The sequence below is a fragment of the Oryctolagus cuniculus genome, chromosome 16 (assembly GCF_964237555.1).
Source record: "Oryctolagus cuniculus chromosome 16, mOryCun1.1, whole genome shotgun sequence".
Lineage (NCBI taxonomy): Eukaryota > Metazoa > Chordata > Mammalia > Lagomorpha > Leporidae > Oryctolagus > Oryctolagus cuniculus.
The window spans coordinates 18,742,333-18,761,457 of NC_091447.1; the positions used below are offsets into that span (position 1 = coordinate 18,742,333).

The 19,125-nt window shown below is 54.5% G+C and overlaps 1 protein-coding gene and 1 long non-coding RNA gene across 2 annotated transcripts; one reads left to right on the plus strand and one right to left on the minus strand.

The window, feature by feature from the left end:
- The first annotated feature begins 1,892 nt into the window (after positions 1-1,892).
- On the plus strand, positions 1,893-9,828 carry LOC138845801 (uncharacterized). The gene is made up of 3 exons (XR_011382965.1): positions 1,893-3,922; positions 5,646-5,802; positions 8,919-9,828. It is a non-coding gene; the product is annotated as an uncharacterized lncRNA (long non-coding RNA).
- A 6,203-nt stretch (positions 9,829-16,031) lies between these two features.
- Positions 16,032-17,544, minus strand: HOXA4 (homeobox A4). Its single transcript, NM_001171400.1, is given in 4 exon segments — positions 16,032-16,372; positions 16,911-17,091; positions 17,093-17,327; positions 17,330-17,544. Coding segments are annotated over 4 exon segments (972 nt in total).
- Between the last annotated feature and the right edge of the window lie 1,581 nt (positions 17,545-19,125).

The following is a 19,125-nucleotide window of genomic DNA, read 5'->3' on the forward strand; positions in this document are numbered from 1 at the left end:
GTTCCAGGAGAGAGTCACATATTCACACATGCTCAGAACATTAGTCCTTCTAGCCACTCAAGAAAATTAGGATGACAAATTCATGAAGAAAATGGCTTACATTTTAAGCTCCAACTACGTGTAGAGTGCCAGAGCTATTCAAGTTTTCCAGGAATAGCAAATACTTTGTTAACTAGAAAAAAAATAATATAACAAGCCTCTACCAGTGGATGATTATAATTTTGTTTTTAATAATGAACTCCTTTAGATTTCATTATTAAACCAACAACCTGACCAACATCTGGTAAACAGGCACAATTAATTTTCCAGAACCTCAATTAAAAATTACAGCATCCTTATCCGGAGTTACTGTGCATGATCACGAGCCCTCAGTACTACTTCTTTGAAAATGGATGGGATGCTACAGAAACCACAATCGAAAGCAAATAAGGGATAAAATAAAATTTTAAACTGAAAAGCCATTTAATGTCCCAGTTTCCTGTTCTTTCATGGAAAACAATTCCTGTTATATTTGGCAGTATAAATGTCCGCCTTTATAAATTTTGTAGATACCAGACTTGTGTAAAGTAAAACAACATTGCCTTAAGAAAATTGCCATGGACACTCAAAGAGCAAGATATTAGATAAAACAAAATTAAGTTGACTTGGAACACACAGTGTTTCTAGTGACTTGCTAATCCATTACCACAGAGGCTGCACTGGCCTGCTGCTTACTTAAGCCTTTTCATCAAGTTGTGCATTGTCTCGTGAAATAACATAATATACTTAAAAGTCAAAGCGTGTACAACAGCCCCCCAAAAAAACTTGGAACATGAATTCAAGCCGGAGATTTCCCCCCCCCAAATCCTTCCTATTGTTTGAGGTCCGGCCATCACCTTGGGGCTCACACCATCCCCTCACCAGCCACCCAAAGTTTGCTACCCAGTGAAGAAGTTGGAGATTTGCCAGCCAGGAAACTTTGTTTGCACAACCCCCTCTCCCCCCCCCAGCAAGGGCTGGGGATTCGAGGAGACTCCTCCGCCCAGACCTGTTTCTGGACAATAACCCTCAGGTGCCAAGAGCTCCAAGAGGGTCGAGGTGGCCAAGCCCCATTGTCTCAGGAAGATGCGCCCCAAAGCCACCTCCCTCATTCACGCCGCGCCCTCAGTGCAGCACCCGCCCGCACCCCGAGTTGGAGCGGGGAGGTCCGGGAAGGCCCCCAGCTTCCCCAGCCCACCCCGCCCTCGCTGGCCGACCCAGAAAAGTTCCGGCTGGGCTTGGGGAAAGGGACGCGGTGGGGGCGGGGGTGAGAAAGCGGCCTGAACTCGAAGGGTAAGGGTATCAGTCACTGCCGGGAAGGAAGCTCCGGCTTGTGAACTCTTCTTGAACCGAGATTTAAGTCTGCAGCCATAAATCACCGAGACGTAAACTCCGCCATTCAGCGCAGAGAGCGGCCGGTTGTGGCCCTGCTTACCTTAACTTCTGACGAGCGCCGCGGGCGCGGGCTCCGGCCCCCGGCCCGGCTCTGCTCAGCTGCCCGGCCGGGTCCCCTCGGCGCGGGACGGGCGCCGACCCTCAGCATCGGCCGAGACGGCGGCCGGGCGGGAGACCCCGAGGCCCGGACGCCGGCGCGTAGAGCGTGGCCGCCTCACTGCTCCGGCACCGCTCGCCCAGGGCCGACTGGGGCGGCTGGGACCCCCCCTCCCACCCACCCCACCCACCCACCCCTCCCCCACACCCCCGCCCCCTGCCCTTCCCGAGGGCAGCAGCCGCGGCCGGGAGATAAGCGCTGGCGCGGCGCGGGGCTCTGCCTGGGCTGGTGGCACCGACTTGGGTATGTTTCTTATGAATGTTCCACGCGGAGCAGCGTCTGGTCGGGGGGTGCGGTGGGGGGTGCTTGGGGCGGGCGGGAGGGGAGACCGCGCAAGCTGGGGAAGCGCGGGCCGGCGTGGGGGATGGGGCTGAGGCTGGGGCGAGGGAGGGAGGGGAGCGCGAGGGGGAGCTCGGCGGCCTCCCCCCGCCCCCAGCGCCCTCCCTCTCCCCGCTCCCAGGCGTCACCAAAGTCCAGGAAAATTATGCTAATGAGGACAAACGGCTCTCACAAAGGGGCTCCCTTGCCGGCCTCTATTTCTTGAGGAATCTGAGGATCCACATAACCCAGTGCCCCGGGCACCTCCAGTTGGGGGCGGGGGAAGGGGGCGTGAGGGCAAGGAGAGCATGCAGAAGTGAGTTCCCCAGACTCGGGGCGCCCTCGTTCACCTGCCACCCCGAATACGGGCACCCAGAGCCAATCGCTAGAGGGCCGGGCCGAGCCCTTCCTGCAGAGACCTCCCCAGAGCCAACAGGGCTGTCTTCGGTTGTAATTCTAGGCAGGAATTGTTGGAGTCCTGGCAGCCGGAGCCAAGTGTCGGGGTGCGGGGGGGGGGGGGGGGTGGTGATTCGCGTTCGTCCCAGCAGCGAACCGGGACGCCCCGGTCTGAGGCGCACACAGGGTGCCCGGAAGCCTGGGTCTGCAGCTCACCTGCGCGCACTTCGCAGTACACACATGCAGCTCACGCACACGGGAAGGCAGGCAAAGCTCAGACCCCGACTCGAACCAACTGCCGCGGTCATCCTTCCCCTGGTCAGCGCACCGCTGCGGGGGGGGCGAAGGCGAGGGTGCCCGGTCTCAAAGCAACTTTGGCAGGGACGGTCCTGCTCCCCAAGCCTCCCCGGCGCCCCACGTCCTGAAGCCAAGCAAGCGGGCGCCGAGATGAGCGTGGCGGAAAGAGAGAAGCGGAGCTTTCCTGCAATTCCGGGGCGTCGGTGCGGGCCCTTCTCTGAGGAGGGTGTTAAAAATATAAGTAGTATGTTTAAACTGTCAGGGAGCCCAAGTGTCACCTTAGAGCAAAAACAAAGCCGGGGGAAAAGGCAGAAATCAAAAAGCACTGCGGGCCAGGGTGGCCTCATGCATACCAATGGTTTTTGTCATTTATGGCTGGGCAAGATTTATGACTCGGAGCCCCAAAGCTGTAAACAGAGCACAAAACAGCAAACACTTGCTCCTGGCGGCATATTGCGGCGGCGCAACTTGAAAGGGGGAGCCGGGCCGCGTGGGAGGTGAGAGCCGGCCGCGAAAATCCGCGCCGCGGCCTCTTCTCTTCAAACCCGCCCGCTCGGATGTGGCATTTCAAGAAAGGAGGCGTGGGTCAATGATCTACCCGCACTTTCTCCTCCAAACTGCTGACTCGACTCGCACCGCCAGCTGCCGGCGAGGCCAGCTCTCCGTGAGAACCTGCCCGGGAGGCGACGCGTAGGCCCAGCGCGCCCAGGGCTCCCACCTTCCCGGAGGCGCCGACTCTGCGCATGGCGCCGCGCCGGGCCTGGACCTGCGGGGCCGCAGGAGCGCGGCTCGGCCCAAGCGCCCGCTCGCCCCTGACGGCGGGCACAAGTGGGGCTGAGACCTGCAGACCGGGCTCTGGCGTCCCCGGCCCCGCGCCTCCCCGCTTTTGAAACCCAAAGGATCGATTCTGGAGCGAGCGCAGGCGAGCAGGTTAAAAAATAACAACCTAGGATGGCAGAAGGTTTTTGCTTGTTGGTTATCGGCTTTTTTCCCCCCTTGTCTTTAAGAGAAAAATGCCTCTTGCTGATTTCCGCCTCCAGAGCTTACCCACCGCTGCCGCCGCGCCCGGGCAAACCGCGCAGACCTCACCCGGTTCCGCCAAACCCCACGCTCTCTTTCTCTGCGGAGAGGACCCCTTGGCCCCATGGATCCCCCCCACCCCCGTGTTTCTGATCTCTCGTCCCAGGGAACTGGAAGAAAATGTTTTCTCAGCACTACAAGAACACTCGGAGCAGCGGAGGTGGCCGAAGTGCCTTGCCACCGTTCCAGGGGGTGTCCTGAACCCGGCGGAGAGGGCCTGGGCACCCCAGGCTGCCCGTGCATGCGGCGGGGGAGAGGAAGGTGAGGGGCACCGCCGGCAAGAAGAGGCACCGAAACCCCAGATGAGGAGGAAAACTGTTGAGGAGACAGCCTCGCCTGTCTGTGGGGGTGAGGCTGGCATTTTGAGGGTAGAAGGGGACCAGGCTTTTTAACAACTAAGAGTTGACTCTAGTGGAGTGGTTTTTAAGCTGTTCCTTAGTTGGATAATCAAGTCCTCCCTCCACAAACGCAGCTACTGGCCTCTTCTCCCTGTGCAAACTTGCATACGGGACCAGTGTGAGGGTCCATCCTTAGCTATTTATTCTGCTTGCTGGCACTGAAGCGACAATAAAAAGATGCCTCTAACAAACCTCTATTCCCTCTTTCAGTCTTTCTAGTGAAACTATATTATTTATGAGTCTTTAACTGGGTCAAAAATGTGCCAGAACTGGGTCATAAATCATATGAAATGTTGACAAGTAATTGAACAGCAATTAAAGCTTACATTTTATTTCCAAGGGGTGTTTTAGAGCACTCGAAACGGCCCCGGTTAAACATGGTTACTGCGGAGGCTGGCATAGGGGAGGGCGGGCATGGCCCTTCCATTGTGGGGAAGTACTAGAGGAGGGGAAGCCTGATTTGATTTTTTCCCCCAAGTACAGAAAGAAAAAAAAAAATTAAGTCGAAGGGGGATAATCCAATTGCCATCTCCTTGTGGGCACCCTTTTCCCTGCTTCAAGAAGCAGAGGAAAGTGGAATTGCTTCCATCTTTCCAAGGAGTTTCCATTCTTCCTGGGAGTGTGGGGTCCCCAAAGCCCAATTAGCTCAGACTTTCCCAGGGATTTAAAAACACACACTTTAACTCATCTGCCTGCATCAGGGGCTCCCACTCTGTTCCTGGGGCTGGGAAGCCGCGGTGATGTCTGTCTTTGCATCCCGAGGACTCTGCCTCTAAAGCGTAGTGTATCGGCTAGTGTTTGAACTCTCCCAACCAGTGGTGCCCAGATCCGGCACCCAGACGAAACCCAAATCCAGCCCCAGCTCCCTTTCTCCTCCATCTCTACCACTCCCTGCTTCGGGCTGTCCAGCACGCTCACCCCCACCTCAAGCGTCTCCTAAATCTGAGCTGTCTTTCTCCATCCCTCCCAGGCAGAGGGTGCTTGGGGAAACAATGGCGCGCCCTCCCGGGTCAGCTCCTTGGATGCCGTGTGTGTGGGGAAGCCTGCCCTGCAACCCAGCACTGAACACAGTGGCGGGAAGCATCATCAATAAAATGGCAGTGCATCTGCACATTTCTCTCATCGATTTCCCTCTTCTAGCTGCTCAGGCTGCCCAGGTCAGCCCTAACCCTTCATCCCAGCCGGAAAACATTGCCAACTGGGGAGAAAGTCCCCTTCTCACCTACCCAGCCCCCACTCCCTCCCCGAGGTCTCGCCTGCCCCGTGAGCTCCGCAGCCGGTATTCCAGGACCCTCCCTGTGCCTGAGGCTCAGCTCCTGGGAGTCCAGCCCTGCCCGGTGCAGTGGACAAAGCCAGCCTCATGCTGGAGGCCACCGGGCCCACCTATTAGCCCCCAAGTGCCCCCTCCTCTCCACCCCCCAACACTTTCTAGGGCATTAAACTCAGAATCTGAGACGCTACTGGGAATCTTTCAAATGGTTTCAGTTCTAAAAGAGAAACAAAGGAAGAGAGAGGCTGAGGGTCCTGTCCATGAGCCAGGGTCTCCTCGCCTGACCTTTGTCTCTCACGCCCATAACTCACTCTAGATATGAACAATCGGCGGAAATACCTTAAAATAAATTCCATCCTCCTGGTGTGGCCTCGAGTCCCATCAGCTAGCTCGCCCAGAACTGCTCCATGAGCGCTGAAAACTGCAACCCGCTCGGAGAACGATCTCCGGAGAAGGGGAAGGAGAAGGAGGAGGTGGGTATGGGGCGGTGGGGGGGGGGGGGAGCTCCTGCTCTGTAGAGAATCTAGAAAACGTAATCACAGGCGAAGCCTGCCTGGGTCTCCGCTCCAAATGCCACAATAATGCGCGGTATTATGTGCTCACGTGGTCATACGTCAACTTAAATCCTTTTATTTGAAATAGGGAATCACTGAAGGAACTAGGTTTCCAAGCAGAACATTTAGCTTTGGGGGAGGGGCTTGACCAGTAGCAGCTAAGAGTTCTGTCTGGGTGGTAGGACACTGGGGGCCACCCCCCATGCATGCCACACAAGGTCACTTATCTCCATTTACATTTCTTTACACACTATCCAAAAACAAGCAAGACAGCAAGTATTTCTGTTCCTATTCTTAGAGACCACTTTCCTTAAGGCCTCTCACCCACCGTCGCACCGCGGAGCACAAGCTCCCTCCCCCCACTCCTCTCCTCTGGCCCACAGGCTATTATATCCAAAGGCAAGAGCCCAGCCCAGAGACCACTGGCCCGGTCAGCAGACACCCTCAGGTCCTCACGGGTTGCCATTGTATGGAGTTTGCTAACACCCACGCTGTACACCACACCCACTGGAGAAACCAAAAAGGCCTATAATTACCTGACAAAAGGTTAAACTATCTTCTCAAGTCCAGCTGCCCTTGTTCAATGGGAGCCCTTTAGGGAAGATGTGCTTGGTTGTAGAATCCTGAGTTGCATTTGAAAAATCTGCAGGGATCCAATGCCCAGGCCCAACCTGCATTTATGTGTTTCTTCAGTGCATAACATGAGTGATACATGAAATTGTTGGTTTCTAAAGATGAAGAGTGCAAGGGGGAAATGAGCTAATTGTCTCTGCAATAGAGAAAAAAGAAGAAAAACCAACCTTCACTAAGCCCCTGGTGTTAATCTACAGGACAGCCTGGGACCTTCCGTGCAGGCGGGTCTGCCTGCCCTGTCCTGCCCTGCCCTAAGACAGCTTCGTGTCCATCAGCAGAAACTGAGCTGATGAGAAAGAACCAGGCTGAAACAAATAAACTGCCCCCTCCAGGCTCCACCCCTGCTCCTGCCTTCTGCCTGGTGACACTGCCTGCTGATTCCAACATTTCACGCTTTCAGGAGTTCCTGTTTTCCAGGCTTAGTTTGTGAACTTAGAGTGCTCTGAGGCCGGTGAGAGCCTCATGCCATATTCTTTTGTTCTTCCACAGTGGGTCTTCAGCTGGCTGTGCCTAAGTGTGCACTCACTTGTAGCAACTACAGGAGGCTGGGCTTCCCTGGAGGGGAGGGGAGGGGGTCAGGTGAGAATGGAGGCCCTCAGTAAGAGGGGCTGGTAATGGGGGCATCCACATCCAAAGGGCATAACAGAGGAGACCTAATCCCCTGCAAGCCAGCCCTGGCCCACGCTGGGGGCAGCCAGGTTCTGTCTGTGGTATAGCTGTGTGCACTCTCACAGCTCCAACGGAAGGCAAAGGCTGGAAGGTGAGAACCCAAAGTGAAAACTTGTCCCTCTCTGGTTTGGAGCTGGGGACAGGACCTGCTCCCCAAGGACTCAGTCACCCTCGCTGCCCTCTGCCCCCTTAGGCGCTTCCCAGCCTTTCACAGTGAGCTCTCCATGTGCCCTGGGAAGTGACTTGGAAGTACCGCTAGAAGTATTACTGGCAACCTTGCCCAAACACATAGAGTTTCTGCAGAGGCATCAACTCAAAGATGAGAAAAGGCCGCCTTCAGAACTCTCAGAGAAGTCTTGAGCAAACTGAAACTCTTGAGGCCATAAATCAGTGGGAGAAGTCCTTGGGACCGCTTCAGAGAAATGCCTTAACGCCAGGGCCCAGAGGCATCTCAGCGACAGCCTGAGCCCCCAGTTAATGGTCCAACTGCTGTTTAACAATTAACACTAACGGCTTGGGGTGGGATAGGGTGATTTGATGGGATGAGAAGAGGGAAATCAAGGGAAATGTAATTTTTGAGGTTAAAAATGGCTTCTCTGGGGCATCTTGGGCAAGGCAAGGAACAGCAACCCGCCAAAGGGCAGGGGAAACAGCAACGGAAAGCCTTGCTCAACCACTCTGAATTCTGCTCTGTGGAGCGAAGCGACTGGCCTTTGAAAAACCCAGCTGCTAGTCCCCCTGCACTCACGCCACCGGGCCAGAGCTGGGGTCCCAAGCTGCTCCAGGCCACCAGAGCCAAAACAGGGGGAATATTGACTTGGAAGGAGCAGGCAACCAAGGATACAGCTCGTTAGTCAATATTTGCAAGGCTGTTGGCAGATTAGATAGATCTGTGTTCAAACACTGCAATCTGATTTCTCTATCAAAAATACACTTAACATTTTTGTCCCTTTGGTTAGCTCAAGTGATTTCTCTATTCAGTATCAAGTAAGGTTCTCTTAGCCCACTGTGTGTGTGTGTGTGTGTGTGTGTGTGTGTGAGAGAGAGAGAGAGAGAGAGAGTGCACGTGTGTGTAAATGACAGATCATTATTTAACATGAGATAGTTCCTGTGGGTACAACTGCAGCACAAATGGGCTGCACGTTCTCTGGACACATGTGTGTGTAGACTGTGTGTTAGACACATGGCCCCAAACTCCTGAAACTATTTATACATGCCTTGTTCTGTGCTTTGCAGAGATCCAAATCATATATGCACAGAGTTGCAAAGTACTGAAATGGTCCATCTACATGTAATATAAACAGACACACAGTAGCCAAGAAAGTAACCCAACCTTGCTAGTACTCTGTTTACTTCCTAACTGATAAAATAATTGAATCCAGAACACCACACCAGCCTTATGGTAACCTCTGAAGAGCATGTTGCAACTAATCAACAATCTGATATCTATGCGGAGCCCAAATTTTAGGGAAGACCTAGGCCTAGCGAATAGAAAACAAAATCTCAAGACTTTCAGAAAAGCAGTAATTTTGAAACAACAGAGCAAGCTCCTGCCTCCATAGGAAGCTTCTGAAAGCTATTCCAACAGCCCCTCCCCCAAATAGGCAAGTAATTTATGGATCTTTTACAAGGTAATAAACCACAGTAATTACCTCCCTGCATCCCAAACTAAGGGAACAAATTAAGCCAGAACTTGAAAAGAATTCTAAAGCGTTTTCCCTCGTTCCAAATAGGAAAAGAAAACGTCCAGACTTAGAGAACGCGAGCTTTTCCTGTACAAGGACCCGCGGATCAGCCCTGCTCCAAGAACCAAGACCTGAGACGGCCGCCGCGTTCAAAATGCTACAGCAGCTTCCCTCGTGCCAAGGAAAAGCAAAAGGCTCACAGAACCTGTGAGGCGCAGAGACACAAGGACAGACGGCGGTTTCCAGAACGCACTGCCTCCGCCGCGGCCTCGGCAGCCCGGGAGAGCAGCCCTCGCAGAGGCCGCCGCCCCCGTGGCCTCCCTTTGCCCTGGCCTTGCTCTTCCGTGCAGCGGTGGGTTTGGGCTTGCAGGAAAGAACAAGCACACCCCACGGACGCCCCCCAGCCTCTCTTTGGCTTCAGTAACCGCCGCCCCTTCCGCCTTTCGCCGGCTTCGGGGCAGACTCTTTGTCTGCCTGGAGCCCCGCATGGTCGGGGCGCGCGGCGGAAGGCAAGCGGGCTCCAAAACTCCTGCGAAGTTAAATATTGACCAGAACGTCTTTAGCCAGCTGCAGCCAGCAGGAGCCGCCCGCATCAGTCCCTCCCCGCCCGTGGCGAAGAGTTTTGGCGCAGCGCTTACCTCCAGCGATGTTTAAGTCGCAGCCAGGAATCGTCTCCAGCCCCAGGCGCTCGGGGAACCGCCTCGTCCGGTGTCCAGACTCTGCGGACACACACACAGCGGAGGGTGAACGGTGACCGCGAAGGAAGGGAGCTGGAGGAGCCGAGTTGGAACCGCGGCCTGCGCGGGCGCCAGGGTGGCCCCGGGGATGGCGCGGACACAGAGGAGTCGCCAGGGCGCTCGTCCATGCGGCGCACTCATAGCCCGAAATGTTCCAGTCTACAAATGGCCTGAAGATGGTGATTTATTTTTGGAAAATAAATACATACTCCATCTCCGCACCCATACTTTCTCCTTTTCTTTCTTTTCTGGGGGTGGGGGGGTGTGCTGAGGAAGGGGGATGGGCAGGACACGGACTGTACTGGACAGAGGAAGGCAGGGTGGTGGAAGAGGCTGCGCTGGGAGCGCTGCTGCTGTACCCCAACTTGGGAATGTGAACGCTGCTTTATTTTCTTTTGCTAACAAAGGGAAGCCTTGTGTGGGAGCCTTCAATCACCGACTCTCCCGAAACCTCCGAAACCTCGCTAATAGTGTGCATTTCTGTTGGCGGGAAAACAGACCCCTGCCCAGTCCACAGGCCAGAGACAGTCTTGGGGGATTTTTATCTTCTGGTTGATTCACACCCTGGCCGCAGTCACCTCTTGGTGTTGGTGGCCCATTGGACTCCCGCTGGTGCACAGTCCCTCGGAGCAGGCCAACTGAGGGGGCTGTAGACTGGGCAGGACCCGGCTGGTGGTGCCTGCTGAGCAGCAGGGTGCCTGCTCAGGCCAGCCTTGCACAGCAGCCAGAGGCCGGCTCCACTCCCCCATCCTGCTGCAGTCTCATCATGCTTCCACGCTTGCAACCCTCTCTTGCCCTCTGACAGCAAATGGTCCCTCAGCCCTCAGCCAACTTCCTGGGGAAAGTGCCAAAGTCTCGTCCTTTCGCGGGGCTCTGCCTGGCTGGGCCTCCGTGGGCCAGTCTCCTTGTACAGCCTGCCCCGCTCCTCCTTTAGCCAGACCAGGTAACCTCCCCACATGCCAGCCTGCGCCACACCGGCCCTCTGCTGTCCGTCCTGCATCCTTGCAGTCCTGCTGATTAGCGCTCAGAGGGGCTAGGGAGTAGCTGAGGAGTCCCCTGAGCCTGGGCTGTGGAGCCCAGCCCGCTGAACAAGTGGCCACCAACCCGTAGCTGCCCTGGGCCACCACTCCACCCACAGCACTGCCCTCTGTCAGCCTTGGGGACTCAGAATCCTTGCTGGGCCTCTTTCTCTTTTTTCAGACTCACCCATTGTAGCCCCAAGGAGAGTGCCCCCTGGGCTTAGAGGCTCCAGGCCTGACCCTGAGCCAGGTGGGGCTTAGCCATCCTGCACTTTGGCACTCAGCTTCACCCGGGAAAGATCGGTCATGCTGCCGTCCACCACCACCCCCGCGCGACGCTTAGGAGTATTATAATTGTTATGGTTATTATTATTGTTGCTATTTCCCAGTCTAATATTCATGACTGCTGCTCCTCATAAATCCTTCAGACTAATGAGTCAAAGAGATGTTGCCCAGGTCTCCTGGCCCGCAATGGCCGCCTCCGCGGCCTCTCTCTGCGCGCCTTTGGCGGTGGCTCGCTCCCTCGCTCGCTCTGCGTGGGTGATTTATGAACGCCGGGAAAATTGAACAAAGCCGCGCGCCCGTGTCCGGCGGTATCGCTGCAGCCTTCCCCAGCGTGAATGAGAACATTACCAACTGCCTGCGCATCCGTCCCGCTTCATCAGCAGGGCGAGAGGTGACCGCAGACTGCCCGAGCCCCGACTCACGTTTCCCCCGACGACGACGACAACGACGACGCGGCGCACTCCCCGCACTGCCAGAAAAGCCTTAGGACCCCACCAGGGTCCGTCCCCGCTCGCGTCCTCCCGGCCGGCCAAAGGGGACGCTCCTCCCTTCCCAAGGAGTTAAAGGCTCTTGGAAATAAATCTGAGGATGTGTGTTTGTGAAAAATCAAATAGGAAGTTGAAGTCTCACTTATGAGAGATTCAACCCTAGTGAGGCCCAGCGACTCCCATCCATTCCTGATGAGCTGCATTAATTATTTAATGAGTCACGTGACCTCAAAGATTACAATTTCAATATCTCCTTCCAACAGGCTAAACCTTTATCAGCTGCAACCAGGGCCCTTGTTTGGCTCTTCTGTTCCTTAGGCCTCCCCACCTAGTCAGCCCTTGTGCTGGGTCCAGGGCAAGCCATGTCATTGAGCCACTAGGGTGAACGGAGCAGAATTAGACATCCTGGGACCAGGAGCACCCTGGACAGGGAGGGGCCCACTGTTCTCCCAGGCGCTGAGACGCCCCTCCCCCCGGGCACAGTGGTCAGCCCACCTGTCTCCATGCAAGGATTAAGGGTCTGGTAGTATCATTTTCCTCTGCAGCTTTGATGGTACATCAGGCAAGAACCCTCCCTTCTTCCCTGCTGCACATGTCCAGTGTAAGCCAGGGTAAGACCAAAGCGCTCTGTTCAACTTGCATGCTCAGGAACCTGAGACACATTGGGAGGTGGCTCACTGGGCTTCCTCAATTTCACCTGTAACAGAGAAGCTGGAAGCGAAGGACCCGAGATCTCTTTCCAACTGGCCAGTCTTTGAATCTGGGACTCTCAGCCCCAGGAATTGCCCCCAGAGAGGGGCTGTCCTGAAGGGACAGCTTCCTGAGTTCAGTGCCTTCAGAAGAAGAGATGCTAGATTCCAAGTCAGGAGATACAGGCCAGAGGTGTCACAGTACCCCCAGCAGCATCCTGATGCTGTCAAGATGCACCCCACACCCCTCCTCCTCCTATTGTTTCCAGCCCATGTTCTTCCAGTGTGAAGCTGGGTTATCCTTGGGCCACTCTATAGTATGGAAAAGGCAACAGGACCAGCAGCTGGGAACGGTGAGTCTGTCTTCTTCAATACAGAACTGTGCCTTGGGCTGCAGAAACTAAGGTAGTGCGAGAATGGCCTACTGCCTAAACAGAACATCCGCATTCACGTGGGAAGCACTAGGTTTCTGTCGCTATATTGATTTGGGGTGTGTCGGGGGCTCCTTTCCTTCCTTCCACTCTAAACAGTTACTGGGACTGCCAGAGAGACAGCAGTGAGATAAGCAGCACAGTTTGGAAGTTTTGGGGGAACTGGGGGACTGAGAAGGAAAGGTGGTGCCCACCCCCTGGGGAGCAGGGAAAGAGGTAGAGGGAGTGAAGCACCCCAGGATAGCTGGCTATAGAGGCAGAGAGGCTGTGCGGAGGGCCCGCCCCCATCTATCTAAGTAATCTTCCCATGAGCTCCATCCTGGGTATTAAGTACTCTACTATGCCTGTCACAGTTGAATTCCTGCTGTAATAAAACACCGGGTATATCGTAGATTTCAGCAAAACTAGGGAAGAAAGCCTGCAAAGTGCCATTTTTCTTCAAGGGGGAGAGTGTTAAGTACTTAATTCAAACTGTGACCATTAAAGTGTCTCCTATCCGATTTAGGTTGATTTCAGATGTTGACAAAACTTTTATCTCTGGAGTCATGCACAGCTTGGCTCTGTGACTAAAGCAGATGAGTGTGTATTGCAGGGAGGGAGGGAGGAAGAGCAGGAGGAGAGGAGAGCCTGGGGAGGGTCACTTCGGTAGGAGAATTATAGAGCTTACAAAAATACTGTCTTTAAAGGTCAAGGGTTTGAGGGGCTAGTGGGGTGTGCTTTAAAAAAAAAAAAACAATTAATGAGATAGAAAATTTGTCCTCTCGGTGAACTCTTATGGTTGCCCTAGCAAAGGGCAGACAATGCCTGATTTTGTAGCACAAAGTAGGATTTTCTAAGCTCTTAAAACAGCCCTCTTAAGGGCCAAATCTGAAACAGGCAGAACACTGCAAAGAGATGACATGCTCATTTGGATCATTTTGGCTGATTCTGGTTTTGTAAAACCCACCGTAGCCTTAATAACCAATACAGCTTGCACAAAAATGCGATTTTGTCCTGGAATACTGGAGAAACGATCCTCTCTTCCCTTCCTGGATAGCGGATAAGAGCAAGTGAAAGAAAATCAGTCCTGTCACCCCATACAACTGCCTCCAGGGTGAAGCTAATGAATGCCCACTCCTCCTCCCCCACAAAGGAGAAATGGAAGAATTTACCTTAAACGCTGATAATCTGCCATCTGAGGTTTTGCAGCTTGACACTGAGTTTCCACCGAGGGTCCAGGCATTTTTTTTTTTTTTTTTTTTTGAGCAGACAGCCAAGATGCTGTGTCTTTGCCTGAGACCACAGTGTTTGCAAGGAGAGTCCTCTCTCGTCCACAGACTTTTCCCAGAGAATGCCTTTCAGAATTGCTGTTGAATTACAAAGAAGTATTTATTGTATGAGGTGATTAATGATTCCTGGGAAAATTGCTATTTTCAGCGTGATTTAATTTCGTTTTACAAGTGTGTGTAGCAGGGGGAGGGTTTATAAGTTTCAGCAGGGATCACAGTGCCTCCAGAAATCCCTGGCGCTCGTTCTCACCTTATAAAATGCATTTTATGCCACGTTTGCCCTGACTTGGGAGGGCTTGTGTGTATCTGTTTGCCCTTAGATTTTCTTTTTCTTTCTTCCCACATCTGGTTATTCATAGGTGCAGAAGAGATTGCTCTTGCTTGTAGCACACACTGGGGCAGCAGGAGTGAAAGTGGTACCAGCAGCGACACTGGCTAAAGGTTTGCCACTGACAGAAGAACATGTTGAAGATTCCCCTGAAGTTGTAGATATGTAAGCATTCCTTCCCATCTCTGCTAAAATTACACGACCTGAAAACCACTTTTTCAAGGCCAGGTGACAGTTCTGACATTCTGGGGCCAGTGTGCTTTGGTGTTCTGTGTTTTGTTACACAGTGCTCCCTTGTAGTAAGCACCACGTCTAAATCAGTAAACAAATATTAGAGACTTACAGAGATTGGGAAGTGGGTTTTGATTTTAACCTTTTGTATCTAGATCTCTGGGAATCTAGATCCCTAAGCATCTCAGAGAAGTGCCTCTGGCTCAGGGTTTGGCATTCTTCCAGCAGTGAACTCTACCATGTCCATTTTGTTTGGGGTTCACTTTGGGGTGTCATTATGCTTTTTCTTCCCCACCCCTGAAGAACTTTTGGAGGGTATATTGGGAAAATTCAATTTATTTTGAAATATCTCTTTTCAGAGAGAGAGAGAGAGAGAGAGAGAGAGAGAAAAGCAAGCAAACTAAAAATTTCCAAGCTACAGTTAGTGAAGAAGAACTTAAGAACAGCCAAGAAATGAAAATCAATCTCAACCCTTTGCACAAACTATTTTTTATCTCCTGGGAAACAGCAAATTAAGTGTGAAGGTGCAATAAATGCCAAAGGGACCTCTTCTTTCCAAGTGTGCTCAGAGTTCAGTGTGTAGAACAGCTGCAGAAGCTCCTGGGCCCGCTGCACTGCATGGTTTCACCTTTCATTGCAGAGAAGGACACGTTTCTATGCCTCACAGAGACTGCAAGCCTGGCCAAGTTTGGGAAGAAGAGGAGCCCTCTCAGAGCTCAAGAGCCTTCCTGCTCTTTGGAACCTTTCCACGGTGGGTCAAGCTTGACAGGAGCTCAGTGCAAGTTGCGCACACACGTGTGCCCATGCACACACACACACACACACACACACACTCACAAATTATGGAAGCAGTCAGAATACAAGTGAACACCACTCCAGCCACCTACAAGGTCTGAACATGGAAGGTCACATATCTCAATCCAGAGAGAATTTTTTTTAATGAAAAGCTTAAGAAACACAAATCTGTCTCAGATTTTTAATGTTTTTTTAAATGGAGTTTATTCTCAGCACATGGCTTTCTATACAGCCACATCACAATTCATACAGTTGCACACGGGTCTAAATGCACTTCCCTCTGCCCCTGGAGTCCGTGCCCCAGAATAAGACAACAGCTCTGTAACAATATCTTAAATAAATGCAAGGACAGGAAACTAACATGTCACGCCTACCATCAAAGTCTACACATTCTGAGAATTAAATAATCTTGTGAGGTCCACAATGTCTACTCATTTATTTCAGTTCAACACAAGCTTGCATGAGCTGCCTTAATAGAGGAGGTGGAAGTGAGGAAGGTAGGGAGAGGGTCTGTTTTCTCCTGCTTGCCACAAATACACAAGTAGGCATCCGCATCCGGTGGTCTGCAGGTCAGCAGGGGCTGTCCCACTGACTTCAGTCATCTCCAAAGTATCTATCTGATGCCAAGTGGCCCTTCTCAGGTGTCCACACCTGGCAGCCCGGCTCAGAGCAGCAAGCAGGCTGTCCCCCCATCCAGCTTGTGTACGACTGTTCTCTCTTGGATGGCAACCAGCACACACTTCTGAGGATAAGGTCTTCTTTTTGGTTAGCTTCTCACCAAGCTTGGCCTTTGTTTTGGTGTCTTATGGTCCAAGTGGGAAGGGGTGGATGGGGAACCAGGCGGGAGAGAGGATAGCAAGGGAGAGAAACTGATGTGGGTCCCTAATGAATTATATGGTGGACGGAATGGGTGTGGAGGCACCCGGGACTGGGTGGGAGTGGGGGTGTGGGCTCTGAGTTTGTGCTTTTCCGGGCTGGCCGGTGGAGGCCGAGTTTGTGGACCGCATCTTGGTGTTGGGCAGTTTGTGATCTTTCTTCCACTTCATCCTCCGGTTCTGAAACCAGATCTTGACCTGGCGCTCGGACAAGCAGAGTGCGTGGGCGATCTCAATGCGGCGTCGCCGGGTCAGGTAGCGGTTGAAGTGGAACTCCTTCTCCAGCTCCAAGACCTGCTGCCGGGTGTAGGCGGTTCGAGAGCGCTTGGGCTCCCCTCCGTTATAACTGGGGTTGACTGAACCCCGCAGAAGACCAGGGAGAAGGCAGTGGAGGAGAGGGAGAAGAGAGGAGCAGGGGGAGAGAGAAGACGGGGTGGGGAAGAGCAATTGGACATCATCATTATAGAATAACCTGACACCAAGTTCACGCAAGATACATAAAAACGGCAAAGAAAATGTTTCACAGGCTATTGGCAACGGGAAACACCCGAGAGCCATAAAGAACGGCGCTGGGCACTGGGGCTGAAGAAAAGCTTCAAAGACACAGGGCCTGAAGCCTCTGCCAGGGCAATTAAATTTATGGGGGCTATAATTACTGCCCTAACAGTTTGGCGTCTCGTAAATCTCCCGATAAAGGGACCCTGGGTACAAAAGGGTTCTCATGTTGGGAGCAGGCGGCTGGCTGGCGCGCACAGCACACACCCACAGCCCACCGCAGTCCGGGCCGGACGGGGGCTCCCCTCCCGAAGACCCCCTTCCCCAGGGCCTCTCCCCGCTGACCCCCCGGCCCGGCCCCAGCCCACCCTCGCGCGCCTCCCCGGCGGCGCCACGTACCGGCGCTGACATGGATCTTCTTCATCCAGGGGTACACCACGGGCTCCTTGCCCTTCAGGCCCGGCGGGCTCTTGTCGGCCAAGAGCAGCGGGCACGCGGGGGCGCTGCCCCCTGCCGGGACGCCCGGGGTGGCAGGGGCGGCCTCGCAGCGCCGAGGGGGTGCGGGGGGCGCCGCGCGGTGCTGCGGTGCAGGCGGCGGCGGCGGCGGCTGCTGCCGGCCAGGCTGCAGGACGTGGCTCGCGTGCAGGCCGTGCGCGGGGCCCTTGGCGTGCGCCGGGGGCTGCTCTGGCTGAGGCGGCCGCCCGGGGCTGGCGCCGCCGCGGTAGCCATAGGGGTAGGCGGTGTCCGCGGCACCGTGCGCGGGGTAGAGCGCGGCCGCGGGGTAGGCGGGCTCGCGGGTGGCCCGCGGCGCGTAGTAGGTGGCGGGGGGCTCGCGGCTGCCGCCCGCGTGAGGGAGCGGGGGCTGCTGCGGCGGCAGGTGCTGGCTCGCGGGCGCCGGGGGCTGCTGGTAACCCGGGCCCCCGCCCGGGCCGCCGTCTCCGCCGCCCGGGCCGCTGTGCTGCGCGTACTCCTCGAAGGGAGGGAACTTGGGCTCGATGTAGTTGGAGTTTATCAAAAACGAGCTCATGGTCATTAATTTGTGAAGTGCAAAAATACTAATTTTTCTCGCGTTGTCGTTTTTCTGGGCTCGCCGAGGCCCCTCCCCCTCTCTCCTTGCTTCCCATCCCCCTTTCCCCGGCGCCCTTCCCCTCCCCCCGCTGTCAAGTGCCCACCCCTCCCCCTCCCGCCGACGCCTCCACCAAAGTTCGCGCCGCTCCGCCCCCGCGCGCGCACGCGCGCGCGCGCGTTCTGCCTCGGCCCCGCGCGAGCCCCGCCCCGAGGCCCACGTGCAACGCCCCCGCCAATGGGCGCGCCGCGCGCGCGGACCCGGATCAGGAAACGCGCGGGTGGGTGATGGATGCGACTGTCCGGCCCCGAGGTGGGGGGAGGGAGCGGGTGCTGTGGTCCCCTAGCCCCCCAACTTTATTCCCACTGGAAATTCGGGGGCCTGTCGGGCTGTCGGTCCTCTCCGGGCTCTAGGCCTGGGCTGTTTCGGGCCTAGGCTGCAAGGCTCCCGGGCGGCAAGCCCAGTGCTGATCCCGGGCCGTATCCAGCCAGGCCTCCCGTCCTGAGGGTTCGAGTCCGCCTCGGGGAGGGAAGGGCTTTGGAACCAGAAGGCACCCTGGCAGTTATCCTGGTCCCGGAATAAAACGAATGAGGCCTGCGGACCCGTTTTCTCACCAGCTGAGCCCTCTCCCTGTCCCCTGCTCGCTGCCTGTGCCAGCTTGGAAAAGCCTAATGCGACCCGCCCAGGTCGGGTGGCAGGGGAGCTTGGAGAAACCGACAGAGGGATGCACCGCGAGGCTGTTCCAATGTGACTGCATGGCCGCGTCGCGCTGTTGCCTTTTAGAGACAGCGTCTGTTTAGTCAGACAAATCCGGAGCCTTCCTGGTAGCGCCTAATTTGACGGAGGTGTGGAGGTGTCGATGAGAACGCTACCTATGCGGGTGTTTACTGGGGGAGAGTGAGAGAGACGTGGTCCGAGAATGCAGAATGCGGATGGAAGCGAGCGACGCCACCACAAGACCCGAGCTGCGAACCCCTAAGTTCCCACTTCAGAGCAATTCCCAAGCAGAAACAAGCTGAGGGTAGGATAAGCCCCTAGCCCGGGCCGATCGCCAATGGCGGATGACACTTCTCCAGCTAAGAATTTTGTTTTCCCTTTTGGACGCCTTTGTAGCTAAGGCTAGAGTTACGTTTACAGCACAGTCTATAATTCCTGAATTGCTGAAAATTAGCATATAAACGGTATCAGTAGCTCTGGAAAAGAGGGGACCCTTGCCTGCCATTTGGTAATTGAAATTTGATAGGTAAACTAATTACACCATTATTAACAAATACATTACTTATTAATCTCGCCTAATGTTGATCTTTGAAGTAAATACTTCTGTACTGTGTACTTCCCCCCCCCCCCCCTGCGTAGCAGACACACCTACATCCTTTAGTTTTCAGCCTGGAGGAAAGCAGTTGGAACTAGCATAGTCACCATTCTAAAAACACTTTCATACTGGCATGCAAACCAGGGATTTTTCAGCTGGTTCACCGTAGTTGATTTTTTTAAAGAGCAGTATAAACAGCCTTCTCACAACTGAGTCTGGAGAGCAGTCAAGGAAAG